This window comes from Ursus arctos, unplaced genomic scaffold (genome assembly GCF_023065955.2).
Source record: "Ursus arctos isolate Adak ecotype North America unplaced genomic scaffold, UrsArc2.0 scaffold_11, whole genome shotgun sequence".
Taxonomy (NCBI): Eukaryota; Metazoa; Chordata; class Mammalia; order Carnivora; family Ursidae; genus Ursus; species Ursus arctos.
The window spans coordinates 63,628,517-63,647,186 of NW_026622775.1; the positions used below are offsets into that span (position 1 = coordinate 63,628,517).

The window sequence follows — 18,670 nt, forward strand, 5'->3', positions numbered from 1 at the left end:
ATATTCTGTGTTATTATTAATGCTTCCTGAAATGTTAAGACGATTTATTTGTGGTTGCTGAACTATATCAACTTTGGTCACATATTCAAGTTTGTTTTTCGTGAAATTTAATTTACTGGAGGCACAGTGCCATCTTGCAATGTGTAGGAAGTGACCAGGTGAAGAACATAATAAATGATCAATGCTCAGTCATATGAAAGTCAGCCCGGATTCAATTATAAAATCAGAATTTAGTTTTGCTTAATTAATTTTAGAATTTAGTTTCTTTCATAGTTGGAGGAATTTTGGAATGTCACAACTTATCACAAAAATTGCAGCTTAAAAATCAACCTAACACTGCCTGCCAAAAGAAATATTTAGAATTTTTGACTGCTTTAAAATCCATTATGGGCATTTATTCCTGGCACATTTGAGTCTGATTAGATATATATTTCCAATTGCATGTTGTTATCACAACACCTTACACTCCTGCAGTCCAGGGCACGTTTCCTTTGATTCATCTCCCCTGAATCTGCATGGAGAAGTCACTCAGTAAGAATTGGTACAGGGCGCCTGGGTGGCGCAGTCGTTAAGCATCTGCCTTCAGCTCAGGGCGTGGTCCCGGCGTTCTGGGATCGAGTCCCACATCAGGCTCCTCCACTGGGAGCCTGCTTCTTCCTCTCCCACTCCCCCTGCTTGTGTTCCCTCTCTCACTGGCTGTCTCTCTCTCTGTCAAATAAATAAATAATCTTAAAAAAAAATTAAAAAAAAAAAAAAGAATTGGTACAGAGATGGGTGACATTCACCGTCTTTAATCTCCTCCCTTAATCCCTTCAGATCTTCAAAGTATACATTCCTGATGCCTTTAAGATTTTCCAAAAAATCATCTAGCAGCATATAACTTTCTACTCAAGAACCTTGTTCTTTTTTGGGGGCGCCTGGGTGGCACAGCGGTTAAGCGTCTGCCTTCGGCTCAGGGCGTGATCCCGGTGTTATGGGATCGAGCCCCACATCAGGCTCCTCCGCTATGAGCCTGCTTTCTTCCTCTCCCACTCCCCCTGCTTGTGTTCCCTCTCTCGCTGGCTGTCTCTATCTCTGTCAAATAAATAAATAAAATCTTTAAAAAAAAAAAAAAGAACCTTGTTCTTTTTTATCCTTCAAAATATCAAATAAACATTTTTAGCTCTACTGAATATTCCTTATTGACACATATGCTGATTTCATTCTTCATTCATCATTCTTAATAATCTTACGTTCTTGACATATCCACAGTTAGCCAAATTCATTATCATTGAATGGTGTTGATGGTTGAGAACTTTTCCTTTTCTGAGTTGGTTAAATTATTATTATAATATGATGATATGATGAAGATGTTATAAGAAGCTAGAATTGGCCCGTAAATGTTTGAAAACATCCAAGTTTATAGTCAAGGTCGTTGTTACCCCATGTCAACCTCTCACTAAATATGGCAGTTGTTGTCACCATTTCACAGATGAAGAAATAAATCCCAGAGTGAAGGGGATTTGGTCAACAAAACCCAGTAGTGACACAGGCAAGACTCAGACCCATATCTGACTCAAGATACTTGTTGCACCTTTTCTGAGTTAAAATCAGAGCCTTCCTTTTCCTTCAGGTTAAAATACTCCAAGCCACTGGGTTGCCACAGCATCTGTCCCACTTTGTGTTCTGCAAATACAACTTCTGGGACCAACAGGAGCCGGTAATTGTTGCACCTGAAGTGGATACCTCCTCCTCTTCTCCGGTCAGCAAGGAGCCTCAGTGCATGGTTGTCTTTGATCACTGCAATGTAAGTTTGTTTTCCAGACTTGGTCAACATCTGATTACTTAGGTAAAAACAAAACTGCAGAATGAGCATTATTTTGTTGAATGATTTGGTATCAATATATATCTCGAATCAGAGTTTCTTCAAGTGTGGTTGGAGTCAGAAACCGAAATGTCATCAATACACCGTACACCTAAAATGAGCACAGTGCTATGTGTCAGTTGTATCTCAGTAAAGCTGGGGGGAGACTCTGAAGTGTCAGTGCCTTTAACTCCTCCTCCACAATCAAAATTTCCTTTTGTGTGAATATATGTACAGCTGACCTTTGCACAACACAGGTTGTAAATGTATTTTCTCTTCCTTTTGGTTTTCTTCTTTTTTTTCTTTTAATATTTTACTTACTTTTTAATTCATTAATTTTGAGGGGGAAGGGCAGAGGGAGAGGGAGAGAGAATCAAGCAGGCTTCTTGCAGAGTGTGAAGCCTGATGTGGGCTCAGTCTCATGACCCTGAGATCATGACCTGAGCCAAAATCAAGGGTTGGATGCTTAATCTACTGAGCCACCTAGGCACCCCCCCCCGCCTTTTGTTTTTGTTTTGTTTTGTTTTTTAAGATTTTATTTATTTATTTATTTATTTATTTATTTATTTATTTAAAGATTTTACTTATTTATTCGACAGAGATAGAGACAGCCAGCGAGAGAGGGAACACAAGCAGGGGGAGTGGGAGAGGAAGAAGCAGGCTCATAGCGGAAGAGCCTGATGTGGGGCTCGATCCCATAACGCCACGATCACGCCCTGAGCCAAAGGCAGACGCTTAACTGCTGTGCCACCCAGGCACCCCAAGATTTTATTTATTTATTTGACAGAGAGACAGCCAGCGAGAGAGGGAGCTCAAGCAGGGGGAGTGGGAGAGGAAGAAGCAGGCTCCCAGCAGAGCAGGGAGCCCGATGTGGCAGATGCTTAACGACCGAGCCACCCAGGTGCCCCGCCTTTTGGTTTTCTTAATAACATTTTCTTTTCCTTAGCTTACTTTATTGTAAGAATACAGTATATAATATACGTAACATACAAAATATGTGTTAATCAACTATTTATGTTACCAGGAAGGCTTTCTAGTCAACAGTAGGCTATTAGTAGTTAAGTTTTTGGGGAGTCAAAAGTAATATGTGGATTTTTGACTGCATGGGGGTTTGGTGCCTGTTATCCCTGCATTGTTCAAGGGTCAACTATATATACCCTTCTTAAAGGAACCCATGTTTTATATTACGTACTGGAGAAATTGTCATCTAAAAAGTTTAAGAAACTGGTGTTTTAGAGAAAGTGAAGATAGAAAAGAGACAAGAATGAACTTTATTGAACACCAGTGCTCTGCTAAGCACTTTATATTATTCTTTCATGTGATCGTTATCACAGTTGTATTTGATGATAGTATTTTTTTGTTTCAGCAGAAGCAGCCACTTCAGAGGTCAGTTTACCTATGGCTAGTAATTAGAAGAGCCAGGATAGTCAGACTCTAGTTTCTTTCTTTTTTCCTTTCTTTCTTTCTTTCTTTTTTTTTTTTTACTGTACCACAGTTAATCCATCTCATTTTTTTCAAGGGAGGGGTCTCTTTTAAAACATAGAAATACCTTTAGTGTTTTAAAGATGGAGAGATAGTGTGGATTCTGTGACTTTTTACAATAAACTGTTCTAGAGTTTAATAATTACTGTAAAATGCTGTCATATATATTTGTAAAGATGGACAGATTGGGAGAATTTTTAAAAATTAGGTGATTTTTTTGCACTGATGATCATTATTTATTTCCTTACTCTCCTGTTATTAGAGATAATTAGCTTCCTAAAAGCTAGGAAAAATTGTTATTCTAACACACTGCTACCTTACTGCATCTAATAACTTTTATATCAAGACATTGTAGATCATCGTTGGAATTCTTAATATAATTATTAATACTTTAAAAATAGCGTCCCAAATACTGTTAACAAAATAGAATACAATGCTGGTCTTTCACAATTGATTTTCAAGGTGAGAAGTATTTTTTAAAAAATGAGATTTATAGTTAGGTTTAAAGTCAAGAACCTTAGACCATCTGAGCATTCATTACGCGTGTTAGATGACAGTTCTGTTCAATAACTAAAACATATTTTTTTCATTTCTCTTATCCATGAAGTAGGTATATACTGGTGGGTATAAGTAATCATAAGGTTACCAGGAAGTACTTCCTCTTCTGTAATTTTTTTCTCTCAGGAGTTTTCTGTTAACATTACCGAAGACTTCATTGAGCATCTTTCAGAAGGGGCATTGGCAATTGAAGTATATGGCCATAAAATGAACGATCCTCGGAAAAACCCAGCCCTGTGGGATCTGGGGATTATCCAAGCAAAAACACGTAGTCTTCGGGACAGGTGAATTTTAGATATCCTTCTGATTCCATTTTTAATTTTAAAGAATTGCAAGAGATTAATACTGCCATTTATAAAGGTAGCCCTTTCCTGAGCATTACCAGTATTCTAGGGATAGATGCTATTGTTTTCAGTGTATTTATAGCACACTTAAACTTCCTTACAGGAGTGAACTTTGAAGAGTGATGGAAGAGACGTTAAATGTGTAGTTAGTTAAGAATAAAGAGTGAATGAATTTTTGGAGAATAGTTGCTTATCGTTCTGAATTACTTCTAATTAAGCAACTGTAGGGAGAGTGGATCAAGATATACTCTAGAATTCAGGTTTTACTTATTTTTTCTCTAGTGCAAAGTTCTTTTGAAATGCCATCAGTCATGGAAGGAGGCAGGCTTATTTGTACCAGGATTTTAAAAAGAAGAGTTAAAAGGGAATGACTGAAAGAGCATGTATTCATGCTTTCCATCTTATTATAGAAGAGAACCAGATTTTCTTTTTTCTTGTTTTACTTTTAGAATGTTTTAGCAAATCCTTAATTAGAATTAAGTTTTTTTCTTGATTCTGTTATTAATCTGAGCGAAGAGTCTTGTCAAGTTACTTAATCAAGCATATGTATCATTACCTTTATCTAGGTCAAGATAATCACTGTACTTGCTTCTGGACCTCTGATTACCATATTTATATTTTTGAATAACCATTTTGAAGTAGATTTGTAATTATACCTTTTTGGTTTTTTTTTGTTGTTTTTTTGTTTTTGTTTTTGTTTTTTTTTTTTTAAAGATTTTATTTATTTATTCAACAGAGATAGAGACAGCCAGCGAGAGAAGGAACACAAGCAGGGGGAGTGGGAGAGGAAGAAGCAGGCTCATAGCGGAGGAGCCTGATGTGGGGCTTGATCCCATAACGCCGGGATCACGCCCTGAGCCGAAGGCAGACGCTTAACCGCTGTGCCACCCAGGCGCCCCATAATTATACCTTTTTGAATGAAATGAAGAAACCATTTCTAGTTCTGATGTTAAATTTGTTTAATTTTGGTTTAATTATATTTGCTAGTATATATTTGTATATTACTCACTGAACTGCAGGTCATTCTACTGAGTTATTCTGTTTGGAGGTCATTATCATTGTTAGTTTTCATGTGAAGGATCCTAAGCTGCCTGTATTGAAATAGAAAATGTATGATTTTCCAAGAACTTCAACTATTTTCTAGATGGAGTGAAGTTACCAGAAAAGTGGAATTCTGGGTCCAAATCTTGGAACAGAATGAGAATGGCGAATACTGCCCTGTAGAAGTAATTTCTGCAAAGGATGTGCCAACAGGAGGAATCTTTCAACTCCGGCAGGTAACAAAATTGTGAAAGTTATCATTCTGGATGTTAACATTAAATTCTTTGGCACCATAAAGCTTAGTATTGGATTCCTATTAGCAGAAATGTCAGATCAGTGATAATGAAATCTAGACTGGCCAAGTCCATTTTTTGTATTAAAATTGTCTCCTATTTCATGTCTGTTTTCGTTCATTTAAAAAAAATATTGTTAATTATAATATTTTAAAACCAGCTTCTCTTAGGTTTAAGTAACCAAAAAGATAAGCTTTAAATAATGACTTAGAATTGAATTGCAGGAAACAATAGAAACATATCACGCAGCATTTGAATATTTCTAAAGACAAGGAGAAGCAGTGTGACATGGCAGAAAGAACAAGCACTTCACAGTCTAAAGCAAGCTAGGGTTCAGTTCTGGTCTCCCATGGCCTAGCCCTAAATCTGTGAGCAAGTTTAGTAACCTCGCAGAACTTTTCCTTAGGTATAAAGTGGAGGTGTGATGATTACACCCACTTTGTAGGGCTGGTGTGAGGTTTAGAGATACTGTATATGAAGCACAGTGCTTGGTACTTGGGAGGTGAAAGGGTTCTTTTCCTACTGGCACCAGCCAATTCCTTGATTCTCTGCAGGCACCAACTGGGTGTCCCACAACGCAATTCGGTTTTGACCCTAACCACCCGAAGTTAGTATCAGACGCCAGAGGTTTAAGGGCTCAAACTTAAGCACAAGATGGCCTTCATTTCAGATGCCAGTTTCGAGTATTGGGTCCTCAGTTCTATCCAACTTAGCTACAAATTCAGGGGTTTGCCCAGCTCTCCTCCCCTCTACTTACTGTTTCCAGTCTTTTTAAATAAAGAATATGACTCAGAAATAGCCCAGTGGAGGAGATGCATGGGACCAAGTATGGGAGGAGGGCTAAGGAGTGTCTGTGTCCTCTCTGGGTGTGCCACTTTCCCACCACCTTGATTTGTCCCCAACCAGGAAGCTCACTGCACCTCACTGTTTGTAGGCTCTTAATGGATGTTCATTACGTAGGATAACTGATGAAAGCTTTGGCCGTGGGTGATTAACTCCATCTCCATCCCTTCTCTGCTCTGTACAGAGATCTTAGGGTAGGGCTGACAGTTCCAACTTTTAATCAAGGCTTGTTTTTTTTTGTTTTTTTGGGGGGTCTTTCTGGCTACCAGCCCCCTTCTTCAAGCTATCTGGGGACCTACCAACAATCGCCAGATTTAAAGTTGCGTCATTAGAAGATGCACCTATAATCATTATGACTCAGGAAGTTCTGAGAGTTTTAGGAGCTCTCTGCCAGGACCTGAGGACAAAGACCAAATATCTTTGTATGATACTGCAGGAGGTGTTAAATAAATGCAACTGAGTAGATACGAACGCCTGCCAGAAATCAATACAGCAGAGAAATAGGTGGGAATTGTCACTTAACCCTGGGCGGATTGTCACTATAAAGTGTCTATGCTGCCAGCTAAAGAGAAAATACCTTAACAGAATTTACATAGAACATTTGGAAATACCCCCCCTTTTTTTTTGCTATACTTTACATTAATTCAACATTTAGTAGAAAATCGTATCCCGTGATAGTTTCTGTACTTTAGAACAATGGTAAAATATTAGAATAGCTTTTGAAAATGAATGTTGAAATCATTCACAGCAGAATATGAGAAAAAGTTAAAGGAAAAAGAAAGTTTGCTTATATATTTAAGTTTCTGAATGTTTTAGAAGGGGGAAGGTGATAAGCACTTGTTCTCTGACCCCAGCAAATGAATTTTAGCAAATTCATTCATGTATGGGCAAAGAACTAAAAGGAAAAAGAAATTAAACTATAGCATCAGATATATACATAAAATAGGATTCTTAAGGGTGTGAAAAACATCTTTTTCTGAACATCTGTTAAAGCTATATATATATCTTCTTTGGAAGCCTCTGAATTCGTTGCCTGGAAGGCAAGACCAGTTAATTTTCTGTGGCTTAGTATAAATAGAATATATAAGTATTTGTCTTATTTCTGACAGCCTTTACTAAAAGTGTTCAAAGATGAGTTGAGTTCATCAGGAAAGGTTTTTTTTGAAGGGTGTGGGTCTTGACCTCGAGGCTGAACCGATAGTGTAAAGGCTTTTTTTCATACGTAAGCAGCAAGAATAAAGATGCAGTGGTTGGGATTAGGTAAGTCTGGGGAGAACGTAACATGTAGGAAGACCAGGAAAGCAGTAATAGAGGAGCTGATAGGAGCGTGCGTGGCTCGTTCATAGAGGGACTTGGATGGTAGGCTCATTTGAATTAAAATCTTTCAAGACAAGAACTGCTGTTCTTCAACGGAAAAACAGCAGAGGAGGACTGATTAGGTTCACCATATAAAAGTGTTGGTTTTGTAGTTAAAAAATGCTCAAATATTAGCAGTTACAGGAAGTTCAGTCTGTGAGTCCAAGGATACAGCTTAAAGCTTTTCAGTGGGGCAACAGGCTGTTCTGGATCTTTCCCTCCTTTTCTTCCCTGTGCCGACCTTGAACCCTCCCCCCACAGTGCCTCTGCCTCACCCTCCCAGTGTGAGCGCACTTTCTGTTTCAGGCAAAGTAAACAAGCAAAATGTAGCTAACTGAAATGGACTAAACTATTTTAGACAATTAAAATGTTTTCTGAGGTACTCTTTCCACAAGATATCTGATGCATAGTCCTTGGAAAATATTAAATCAAAAGACGTCTGTAACCCATCTCTTCAAATCTAGCCTTCTGATTAATCATTGCCTAAATTGATTTCCCTGATAACAGGGAGCTCTTGGGAATTAAAATCTGATGGAAGAGGGGAAGAGTAACTGACTTGAAATTGTACGTTCAGATTCCATTGTTCAAATTCTGTTTTACATCCTTGAAACTTACAAACTGACTTTGAAGTCAGTGATTTGGGAATATGGGGAATCTTCTTTTAAAATCCTACTTCATTGTAAACGTACCGGGTCACATTGTATTTATTATGAAAATGTACGTGCGCAATTCTTCATTTTGCCGCATGGTTTTAAATTATTTGGGATTAGAACAGTGAATCCAGGATAGTGGTCATCATTCTTATTTCTGACTCTGCTTATTTTTAAAAGTAGATCATCCTGTATGTGTGTGTATATATATATATATATATTGGGTTTGATCATCTTTTTTTTTTTTTAAAGTCTGGTTAACATTATTTACCATACTTTTTTTTTTTTTTTGAGAGACTGAGAAAGAGAGAATGGGGGAGGGCCAGAGGGAGAGGGAATGTGAGAATCTTAAGCAGACTCCACACGCAGTATGGATCCCCATGAAGGACTCGATCTCATGACCCAGAGATCATGAGATCGAGAGTTGGATGCTTAACGGACTGAGCCACCAGGTGCCCCAACCATATTCGTGGTAACTTAATATATCATGTATGTTTTAATGACTAATATTTTATTATATACACTACAGTTTGAACAGTTGTTAATATTACATATATATTTGTGTCTAGTTTTTTGTTATTCTTAACATTATTTTAAGATTCCTTATAAAATATATGATTATTTACGGAGAACAGATTCCTAGAAAGTTGAATTGCTGGGTCAAGGGATACTTACATTTTTAAGGCAGATTGCCTTGCAGGACGCTTTGCAACAGTTTATATTCTCACCAACGATGTATGTAATTGCCTGACAAACTCTCGGCGGTCAGAAATTGCCTTCTTAAAAGATAATCGCTAGTTTAGTAAGTGAAAATAAAGGGTGTATTGTGCTTATTTTAATTTGTATTTATTTGATTATAAGTGAGTTGAACAGTTTATATTATCCCTTGCTTTTTTGCATTTCCTTTGTTAGAATGTTTTCTCTTAATGTTTCTTTTTATTGAAGAAATATGCAAGCCACATATATTCTGTGTCTTTCTACTTGCTGAAAAGATAAATTATTTTTCCTGATTAGTTTTTCAATTTGTAGTTTACTACTTAACTTTTAAGATACGGTGAGACAATTGTCTCCAAAGTTAAACGCTTTCTCAACATCAGCCTGTAGGGGTCTCTCTGAACCAAATTTTTAGAAATTAAACTGATTTTAAGAAAAATTGTTTGTGCTGCAGGGACAGTCCCGGCGAGTCCAAGTGGAGGTGAAGTCTGTGCAGGAATCTGGGACTTTACCACTGATGGAAGAATGTATATTGTCTGTTGGCATTGGATGTGTAAAAGTTAGAACGCTCAGATCCCCCAAGACTCATGAGACCTTTCATGTAAGTTTCTGTGCCAGTTATGTTCTTGTTGAAAGACCCAACAAGATAAGAGAGTCTTTTGGAACCTGCCAGAAAACTGCCTTCCATGAACAATTCTTTCAGTTTTTCCTTTGATGTCTTCTTTTTTCTTTTTTCTTTTTTACTGTATTGCATTTCAGTGAGGAATCACTGCACCTGCATCAGACTGTTGGTTTTGCCCTGATACATGGCAAACTGAGGGTTAAGGCGTGGCAGTCTCTAGAAATTCCTCAGTCGCCTACTAGTGATTAACTTCCTCCATCACCCACACCCTCGGCAGAAACCCCCTACTGGCTTGTAAAGACTATTTGCCAGCAGGTGTTTGATTTCTCCTGGGGAGTGGGACTATAAACCCAGCAGGGAAAGTATTGTACTGGTTCCTGAAAAGGTCAAATGAGTGTTCTTCACTTTCCTATGAGAAGCTTAAGGTTTAACTCCAACTTCCTGAAAACTGTAAAACTGAGAGTGAGCGTAGGTGGGAGATGAAATAGTATATTCAATTAAATTAGAAAGTATAAAGTATGGGAAAAGAGTCTGGTTGTTGAGCATAGCCTGATTCTTGGAAAAATAATTGTTTTAGGTATGAGTAATATATCTTTTCTTTTAGGAGGAGGAGGAGGACATGGACAGCTACCAGGTAAGGAAGCACCTGTTGGCCTCATCAGATGAGCTTGATTCCAGTGGTGAATCACACATTCCTGAGTCTTGTCATACTGTTATTTAATAACTACACAATTAATTCTGAATCAAATACTGCTTTTTCTCAAATTAAAACAGAGTTTCGTAGACTTCGGTGTAGGAAATCATTTGTGACTGTTATCTGTACAGATCCATTTCTCCAGATCCTTTTCCTTGCCCTCTTTCTCTCCTTGAGAGGTCACCCACCCTTTTCCCTGTAAGAGCTGTCTCATACTGAGCCTCAGTCAAGCCACGCTGCTTAGGTATTTTCTATCTTCTGAACCAGGTCTCCCTTCCCCACTTCCACGAGTTACACAGGTTTGGCTTTGCCTGCCTCCCCTCTTCCTAATCTCCTGCAAGATTTTGTTTATGTCTGTCAAGTTCTATCTTGTTAGTCTTGCTAGTCATTGTTTAGGACTGTCAGAGCTCTTTGGATCCTGATTATGTCATCCAGTGTAGTCACTCTCCTGGTTTTGCATCATTCTAATTTGATAAAAATGTCTGCCTTCCTATAAGTGCCTGATAAAAATATTGGATCAGATAGGGTTAAATACAGAGTCCTATGGCACAACAATAGAGACTTCTTTTAAGCTGACATTATTCCATTAATCACTGTTCTTTGGATGTGATATTTCAGTCATTTATGATTTCATTCAAGTAGATTCATTACACATTTCTCCATCTTGTCTACAAGAATGTCATGAGCTATTTGGTTAAGTGCCTTAGTGAAATCCAGATACACACTGTATCCTCAGCATTCCACTCATCTACCCAGTCTTGTTAACTTTATTATGAAAGGAAATGAGGCAAGATTGGTATACAGTCAGGTGTTGACTGGTAGAGTTCTTAGTCTGTTGATAACGCCCCCTCTCCTCTCCAAAAATCCCTCCATAGGAAACAAGGGAGAGAAGCATTTACATGTTGTTTGTGGAGACTAGTGAAACATGTTGAAGGCTGAAACAAGTTAAGAAATTTGAGGAATTCTTATGATAGTTCCCAGGGACATAGAATTGAAGATTATTGAGTAGTATTTGTGATTTTTTAAAGTTTACTTATTATTATTATTATTATTATTATTATTATTGTTTTGGTAATATGTACATTCAGTGTGGGGCTCGAACTCATGACCCCAGGAGCAGGAGTCACATGCTCTTCTGACAGCCGGTCAGGTGCTCAAGTATTTATGATTTTTATCTAGCAGAGGGACATCGTAGATATTAGTTACTTGGAGTTCTGCCCCTTGAACCAATAGAAATAAAACTGGTTCTAGATATTAGAGAATGCCCTTTCAGAAGCTGTCTTGTTCCAGAACAGCAGTGCTTTGATTTCTGGAACTTTCTGTTCTGAATAATGATTGGAGTCAACTAGTAGTGGTAATAAAGAGATTGAGTATAATACTTTATATTTTTGAAGCCTTAGAGTAAGGTAGATGGAGCATTGGTTTTCAAATGTCATGACGTTTTATTTGCCATAATTTCCCTTGTTTTCTTCCAGGATCGGGATTTAGAGAGACTGCGTAGAAAATGGCTAAATGCATTAACAAAACGTCAGGAGTACTTAGATCAACAACTGCAGAAGCTTGTCAGTAAACATGGTAGGAAAAGCTAGTTGAATATTTCCTTTCCCCCCAATCTGTGTGTAGTTCATTTCCATTTGCAGCCATATAGATTAGAAGTAGATGAATACATCAGTAATGGGGATGGCAAGAGCATAGGAATGTTACTTATTTGTGTCATATCCTTTCATAGTAACATTTATTTAACTATAATGATATCTTTCTATAGGTCTCCCCCATCCCCAACGAAGAGAGAAAATACAGTATGTAAACACTGCCCTTCAAAAATAAATTAAGGAGGGTGCTAACGTTCTTGATTTCTTCTCTGAAAGCACTTGAATCCTCTAACTCTGGGAGAAATTGTTCATGTGCTGGTCCATGTTGGCCTTCCATGAACCAAAGATGGCCTTTCTGTAAGAGTACACCAACATCTTTAGCTTACAGTTCATTTTTTACTGTGATTTTTTTTTTATCACTAAGTAAGGAAGTAGTAAGTTTTCGGTGAACCCTTACCAACCAGTACCTGAAATACAGGCAAATCCTATTGATTTGCAGGACAAAAGTGTAAATCAAGCGAGAAATTTGTATTTGATCCTCATTCCTGCTATTCTAGATAAAACAGAGGATGATGCCGACCGTGAAGCTCAACTTCTAGAGATGAGGCTGACTCTGACCGAGGAGCGGAATGCAGTCATGGTCCCCTCCGCTGGCAGCGGCATTCCAGGGGCCCCGGCAGAATGGTATGAATGCTGCCACGTGTCTTCGGATGTTCCAGATGCTCACTGAGCCGCCTGCTCTCTGTATGAATTCTGCCTCTGTTCCAATTAATGGAAGACTCATCACAGCATAGTGGAAAAAAGTTTGAATTAGAGGAAGTGTTAAATTATTTTCATGAGTCGGAATAACTGTGGCCTAAAACTGTGTTTTATTAAATAATATTGTTATTGGCCCAAATAATTAAGATTTCTGAGAATCTAAATCAATATTTAATACCACTGCACTTAGCATTAAGAAAAAAAGTTAATATGTTAATTACTTGGGTCATTCCCTTAAAAGACCATTCGGTCATAATAAAATTGCAGCTCCAGGAGTTTTTGGTTTTGGTGCTGGCTTAAACTGTACTGTCAGCAAATGTTCTGTGCCACTTTATAGAAATTAAAAATAGTAAATTAAGCCATATGGGGCCCTTAAGTATATAATTTTTTAAGAAAAAAGTAACTTTAAACAGAGCTTCAATTATAAACAGGTAGATGTATTTTATAAGACTGAATTCTAGTATCAGAACATATGATACTTATAAACGAGAGCACCAATTAAAAGAAGTGGCAGTTACAGGTAAGTCTTTGGGGCATCTCTGATGTGAAATTATGACAAAAACACAACACCCACAGTTATTATTGGCTTGACCTGTAATACTTCTCACTGTGGGTTAACACTGTGTCTCAAAGTACATTCTGCTGAGAAAGTCTGCTTTATTTGAGATGCTATTTTTCATTATGTTTTAGGACCCCAGTTCCTGGGATGGAAACACACATTCCTGTTATATTCCTTGATTTAAATGGTAAGTTAGGAGGTGCTTTCTGAAGGCTTAACCTCTGACAAATTAGTGTCCGAGTCACACTTAGATTCTAACAAAGTTTGCAGTGAAGCAATTCTGTAAGCCTAAGGTTAGGGTCTATTTTATGTGTGCTGAGGGACGCAGACACTTGACAAGGAATGAATTTTCTGTAAGAATAATAGTTTGCTGCGTAGCAGGTACGTTTCCTCCTGGCGTGTCCGTGACTGGTATGTGTGTGCGTGCTTTGTTCTCCTCATCGTGTTAGGATGAAGTAGCAGGTGTTTTCCTGCACTGGGAGTATTGTCTTCTTTAATTCTTAGGAAGAGACTTCTCTCTGGAAAGGACTAATAACTAGTGACGCTTATGTAGCATGCTTTCTTTTATCTGTGTTTTCTTAGCACTATCTAATAAATTTCTCACTTTTTCTGTAAGTTCTTAGGCCCTTCTTTCCTACGTTGCTTATTTATGAGAAACTGCCCTTTTTTTCTGACTTTTTTCTCCTTCATGTAAAATAGTTTGGATGTGGCTACATTTTACATTTACTCTGTCCAAGGAGGGAAAATAAAAATGAAAAAGTAGATTAAAGAGCTAAAAATAAGGTAAAAGTCAGCAGTTAAATTCCTAAAACATCTGCAAAAAAACTGGTGTATTACAATTTAACTGTCCTAAATAGGCAAGCTTGGATGTCCTCAGTGGTTTTCTTCCACCTAGCTGAAAGGGAGTTATAATAACTGAGGTATTTAGCATCTTATACTGCTTAGCTTATTTAGACATACGGAAAATTATTATATGGACACAGAGTTAGCAAATAATACTTTACTGTCTGTCCACCTGAGAGGGTTTCGGTGTTTTGCCACAGCTCTCTATCCTATCTTATTGTTCTCTGGTGTCTTGGAGGCTGAGGCTTACTCAGGCCTATCCTTATGTTAGGTTCCTAGACAGGTGAGGTGCTCGTGTGTGCATGTGCACGTGTGGAGGAGGGTAAGAGTGGAAGAGAATAAGCTTATAGAAGACCCGTTTGTACGGACATCCCAAGAAACGATCAGGAACTTGTGCAGCCCGATGCCCATTCTTGATCCACACAAGCCCACATACTAGAAAGATACTTTTGATGGCTACTCACAAGCTTAAGATGGATAGGGGGTTGGGAGGGCCAGACTTAGAACTAAATAACTAAAGGGCCAAGGGGCAACCCTCCAAGTTTCTGGCTCATGTAGCCAATTGATTCTTTTGTTGAACTTAACTGTCAGATAATTGGAATCACTCTCGCTTCTCATTTCTTCAATGCACTAAAAGATGCGGAATTTGGGTTATAATCCTATCATTAACATTTATGGGCTGACCTTGAGTAACCTCTTGGGTATCTTGGCTTCATTTGCCTTCCATGTAAAATAAGGCATAAAGGTAGGAGATTGGATAAGATAATTTCTTGAGAGTCTATCCATCTCTAAGAACTGTGAACTGTTTAATGGTCCTCTTCCATGTCATGTAAGATTTTAGAGCCAAAAGCAAATGAAATTTGAGGCAGTAGAATTTTAATACTAAGCATATTGAAATTTAGCGGGTAGGGGTTATCCTTTAAAACGATCTCTGATTTAATGGAACTTCTTTGCTTTTAGCTGATGATTTCAGCTCCCAGGATAATCTTGATGACCCAGAAGCTGGTGGATGGGATGCTACCCTCACCGGTGAAGAAGAGGATGAGTTCTTTGAACTACAGATTGTAAAACAGCACGATGGAGAGGTAAACTAGGGAAAATCGGATGAAAAGTAGTTTCTTTAACCTTTTCATGTGTCTTTTGAAACAGTCGGCAGTGTAATCATTTTGATGCTTACATTCCTCAAGAAATATAAATGAAAGCCTTTCATTATGACTTCCAGAAAGAGCAGAACCCCTTCCAGAAGGAGTGGATGGTCAGATTATGTCCACTGACCATTTTACTTCCCCTGCTGGTAAAGGATCTCTGTTCGTATTCATAGTTCAGCCCAGCAGTGGTCCCCTCTCTGGGGAGATGCTACTGAAGTACATACAGGGAAAATGACGCAGTGTTTGGGGTTTGCTTTGAAATTCTTTAGTAAAGACTTTTTAAGAAGAGAAAAAAAGAATAGATGAAGGCAGTATGGCAAAATCTTGATAATGTTTGAATCTGGGTGATGGGTGTACAGTGGGGCTTCCTAGTTTTGAGTATATTGGAAAAATGAAAAAGTAGTTTAAGCAAGGAGAGCTGATGGGATGCTTTGAAGGGCACATCATCCCTTAGTGGTATTCCTAAGATACAAAACTTCACTAGTAGGGGAAAAGCCAGCACACCCAACTGTGATGCATTCTGTACAACAGTGGGCCTGTCAGTATCTTAAGTAACAAAGAAGGGCTGGAGAACCATTCCAGATTAAAGTAGACTAAAGGGGCATGGCACCTAAATGCAGTTAGTGGTCCTGGATCAGAACAGTTGAAAGATTTGAATATGGACTATGTATTATGGAATAGTATCACATCAGTGTTAAATTTCCTGAATATACTTGTCCTATGGTTAAGTCAGAGGATGTTCTTGCTCTTAGAAGGTACTTGCTAGTGTATTTAGGCAGGTAGAGTTACAGGTCTGTAACTTACTCTAAAGTGGTTCAGCAAACAATTCTGCGTTTGTATGAGTTATGAGAAAGACAATGGAAAAGTGGCAAAATATTAACAGCTAATGATTCTAGATGGAAGATAACACAGGAATTGATTGTCCTGAATTCACATCTCTCCTTTATGTTTGAGCATTTTTCAAAATTAAAACATTTTAAAAACCAGCCAGCCGGGAACATTATCCTCTTACTGCCCAGACTAGAGTGATGGAGGCCACATCCTCCCATCCCGGAGTCTCTGAGGCCAGTTCTAGTAGATCTTCCATGCTGACCAGGACGTCCAACCTCAGCCAAGCCAAGCTGTTTCCTTGTGAAGCTTTTTTGTGTTCAGGAGGAGAGGGAAAAGTATGTTCTTTCTGTCTCGGCAGGTGAGAGCAGAAGCCTCTTGGGACTCTGCCGTGCACAGCTGTCCCCAGCTCAGTAAAGGCACCCCAGCGGATGAGCGCGTGTATCTGATCGTGCGGGTGACTGTCCAGCTCAGCCATCCGGCTGACATGCAGTTGGTGCTTCGGAAACGAATTTGTGTCCATGTTCACGGCCGGCAGGTGAGTCATTAATCCCAGTTGAAGAACTGACTTTAGGGCCGCGAATGATTGCTCTGGCCTCCCGTTCACACAGCCCCTGTGAAGCATTGAGTTTTTCTCTTCAGCTCGACTGCTGCTGTCGTGTAACCGTGCCTGCTTCATTCCCGGCACCTGCCGGCCTGACTTCTCCTAGACAGTATTCAGTTATTGCAATGAGTCTTTCTTGTTACGTAGTCGCAAATGAAAGCCATTCTTTTGGATGCCCCAGAGCCCCGTCAAAGCGAAGTTCTCAGTGTTTGTTTTTGACTTTCCATTTGGAAAGACCATTTGGGTCTCACAAGATGTGACTGTTCTTTGCAGATTAGCTGTTGTTTGGACCCATCCTCTGCTTTGCACTTCTTTCTTTCCTCTCCGTCATCTCTGCTAATTCGTGGGCTCATATATTTGGAGAGTGTACTCTGTCGAGCTTTTGTGTAGCAAGATGAGTGAGAATTAGTCTGCATCTTCAAACGGCTTGTGTCCATTGGCCATGTGTAGCTGAATAAACTGGTGATGCCTCTGTTGGGATAGTGCTGGAAAGCAGGTGCTCCCCAGGTGTGGGAAGACTGCAGGCGAAGCAATGAGAACTCACACCGAGCAAGTCCGAGAAGGTTTCAGAGTGGGGAGGGGGTAAGTACACCAGCCGCTCCTTCACAGACGGGGAGTCTGGCAGGCGACGGAGGAAGAAATGGTATGTTCCGTGCAGAGGTAGTGAGGAAGGACAGGGCAGGGCAGGCTCGGACCTCGAGTGGCAGAGTGTGACAGGCAGTGTGTGCCGCAGAGGCCGGGGCCCTGGCTGTCCACACAGTTGCAGCTGGATTATGAGGGACCTTGTGCCGTATGACTGGGTTTAGTAGGAAACTTCTAGGGAAGAACATAAACTATTTCTGTCATTGGCTTGGCAAATATAGGATTTGGGAGGCTCATTCTAGGGATGCTTACTTTTTTTTGAGGCCTTCTTGATACACTGACTAAAACCAGGACAGATGAAAAGAAATCTTTTCATTTAAAAGAGCACAGTCACGGCTGACAGAGTCCTAGATGTAATCTCCACCCCTAAAAATTAATCTTTAGTTCTAAATGTCACACTGATATCAATCTTTGAAATGAAGACTGGTGGTAATGCTGTTAAAATTGCAGCTCTTTAGCTTGGCAATCCAGCATCAGTAAAATCCAGGTCATCAGGTTAGCTGTAGACGTATGTGGTGTGTCTCCCGTTCACTCTTTTCTCTGGCTCTCTTTTCTCGGAAGTCTTTAAGGGATTGAAAAAGACGTGTTGCTCTTGAGGAGCATTTTGAAGAGTTCTTTGCCATTCCTGAGCTAGAGATTCTGCTTGCCAGGCACTGAGACTGACCTGTTACAGCCACCAGCCCCACAGAATCCTTAACAGAAAGGGTACGTCGTGCAGTCACCAGGCTTCTTCTGATGGGTTTTTTTTGTTGTTGTTTTTTGGGAGGGGCTTGGTTTCCATTTCTTTTTAATTTTTTATTATAGCAACAAGAAGTTGCCACCTCTTTTTCCCTGGTTGAAATGACGTGATACTATCAAATTGATAATGATATAATAGTATTTTAGGACATGCCAGTTTCCCTCCCAATTTCAGAGACTTCAGTCCTAAAAATTGCTTCTTTATGGCAAGAACAGGGACTTCCTTATGATGCTAATATATGCACATCAGCTTCAATAGTTCCATACAGAAAGAAAACAAAAGGTAAGGTAACAACAGCACCCGCACCTCCCCACTCCTCCCGTTAAAAAAAAGGTGTAGCTGTTCCCAGACCAGTGGAATGGGCAGTGGCTCAGCACCATGGCAAGGCTCAAGACAAGAGAGTGAAGGGCTGCAGTCAGTGGTCTCTTTACATTCTAAGAGCTACAGTCTTTTAAAAAAGTAAAGATCACTGAATAGGAAAGAAATTATTATTAAGTGGGTTTGTGAAAATAGGTA

General features: G+C 39.2%; 1 protein-coding gene across 2 annotated transcripts in view; it reads left to right on the forward strand.

Annotated features, from left to right (window-relative positions):
- Positions 1 to 18,670, forward strand: part of KIF13B (kinesin family member 13B) — a 193,682-nt gene that overhangs the window by 121,207 nt on the left and 53,805 nt on the right. For both annotated transcript variants that reach the window (XM_026518909.4, XM_026518910.4), the window contains exons 22-31: positions 1,613 to 1,786; positions 4,010 to 4,167; positions 5,372 to 5,504; positions 9,579 to 9,725; positions 10,351 to 10,380; positions 11,916 to 12,015; positions 12,590 to 12,716; positions 13,482 to 13,537; positions 15,154 to 15,278; positions 16,531 to 16,707. In XM_026518909.4, the coding sequence (XP_026374694.1) occupies positions 1,613 to 1,786; positions 4,010 to 4,167; positions 5,372 to 5,504; positions 9,579 to 9,725; positions 10,351 to 10,380; positions 11,916 to 12,015; positions 12,590 to 12,716; positions 13,482 to 13,537; positions 15,154 to 15,278; positions 16,531 to 16,707 (1,227 nt within the window). The remainder of the gene's footprint in view (positions 1 to 1,612; positions 1,787 to 4,009; positions 4,168 to 5,371; positions 5,505 to 9,578; positions 9,726 to 10,350; positions 10,381 to 11,915; positions 12,016 to 12,589; positions 12,717 to 13,481; positions 13,538 to 15,153; positions 15,279 to 16,530; positions 16,708 to 18,670) is intronic.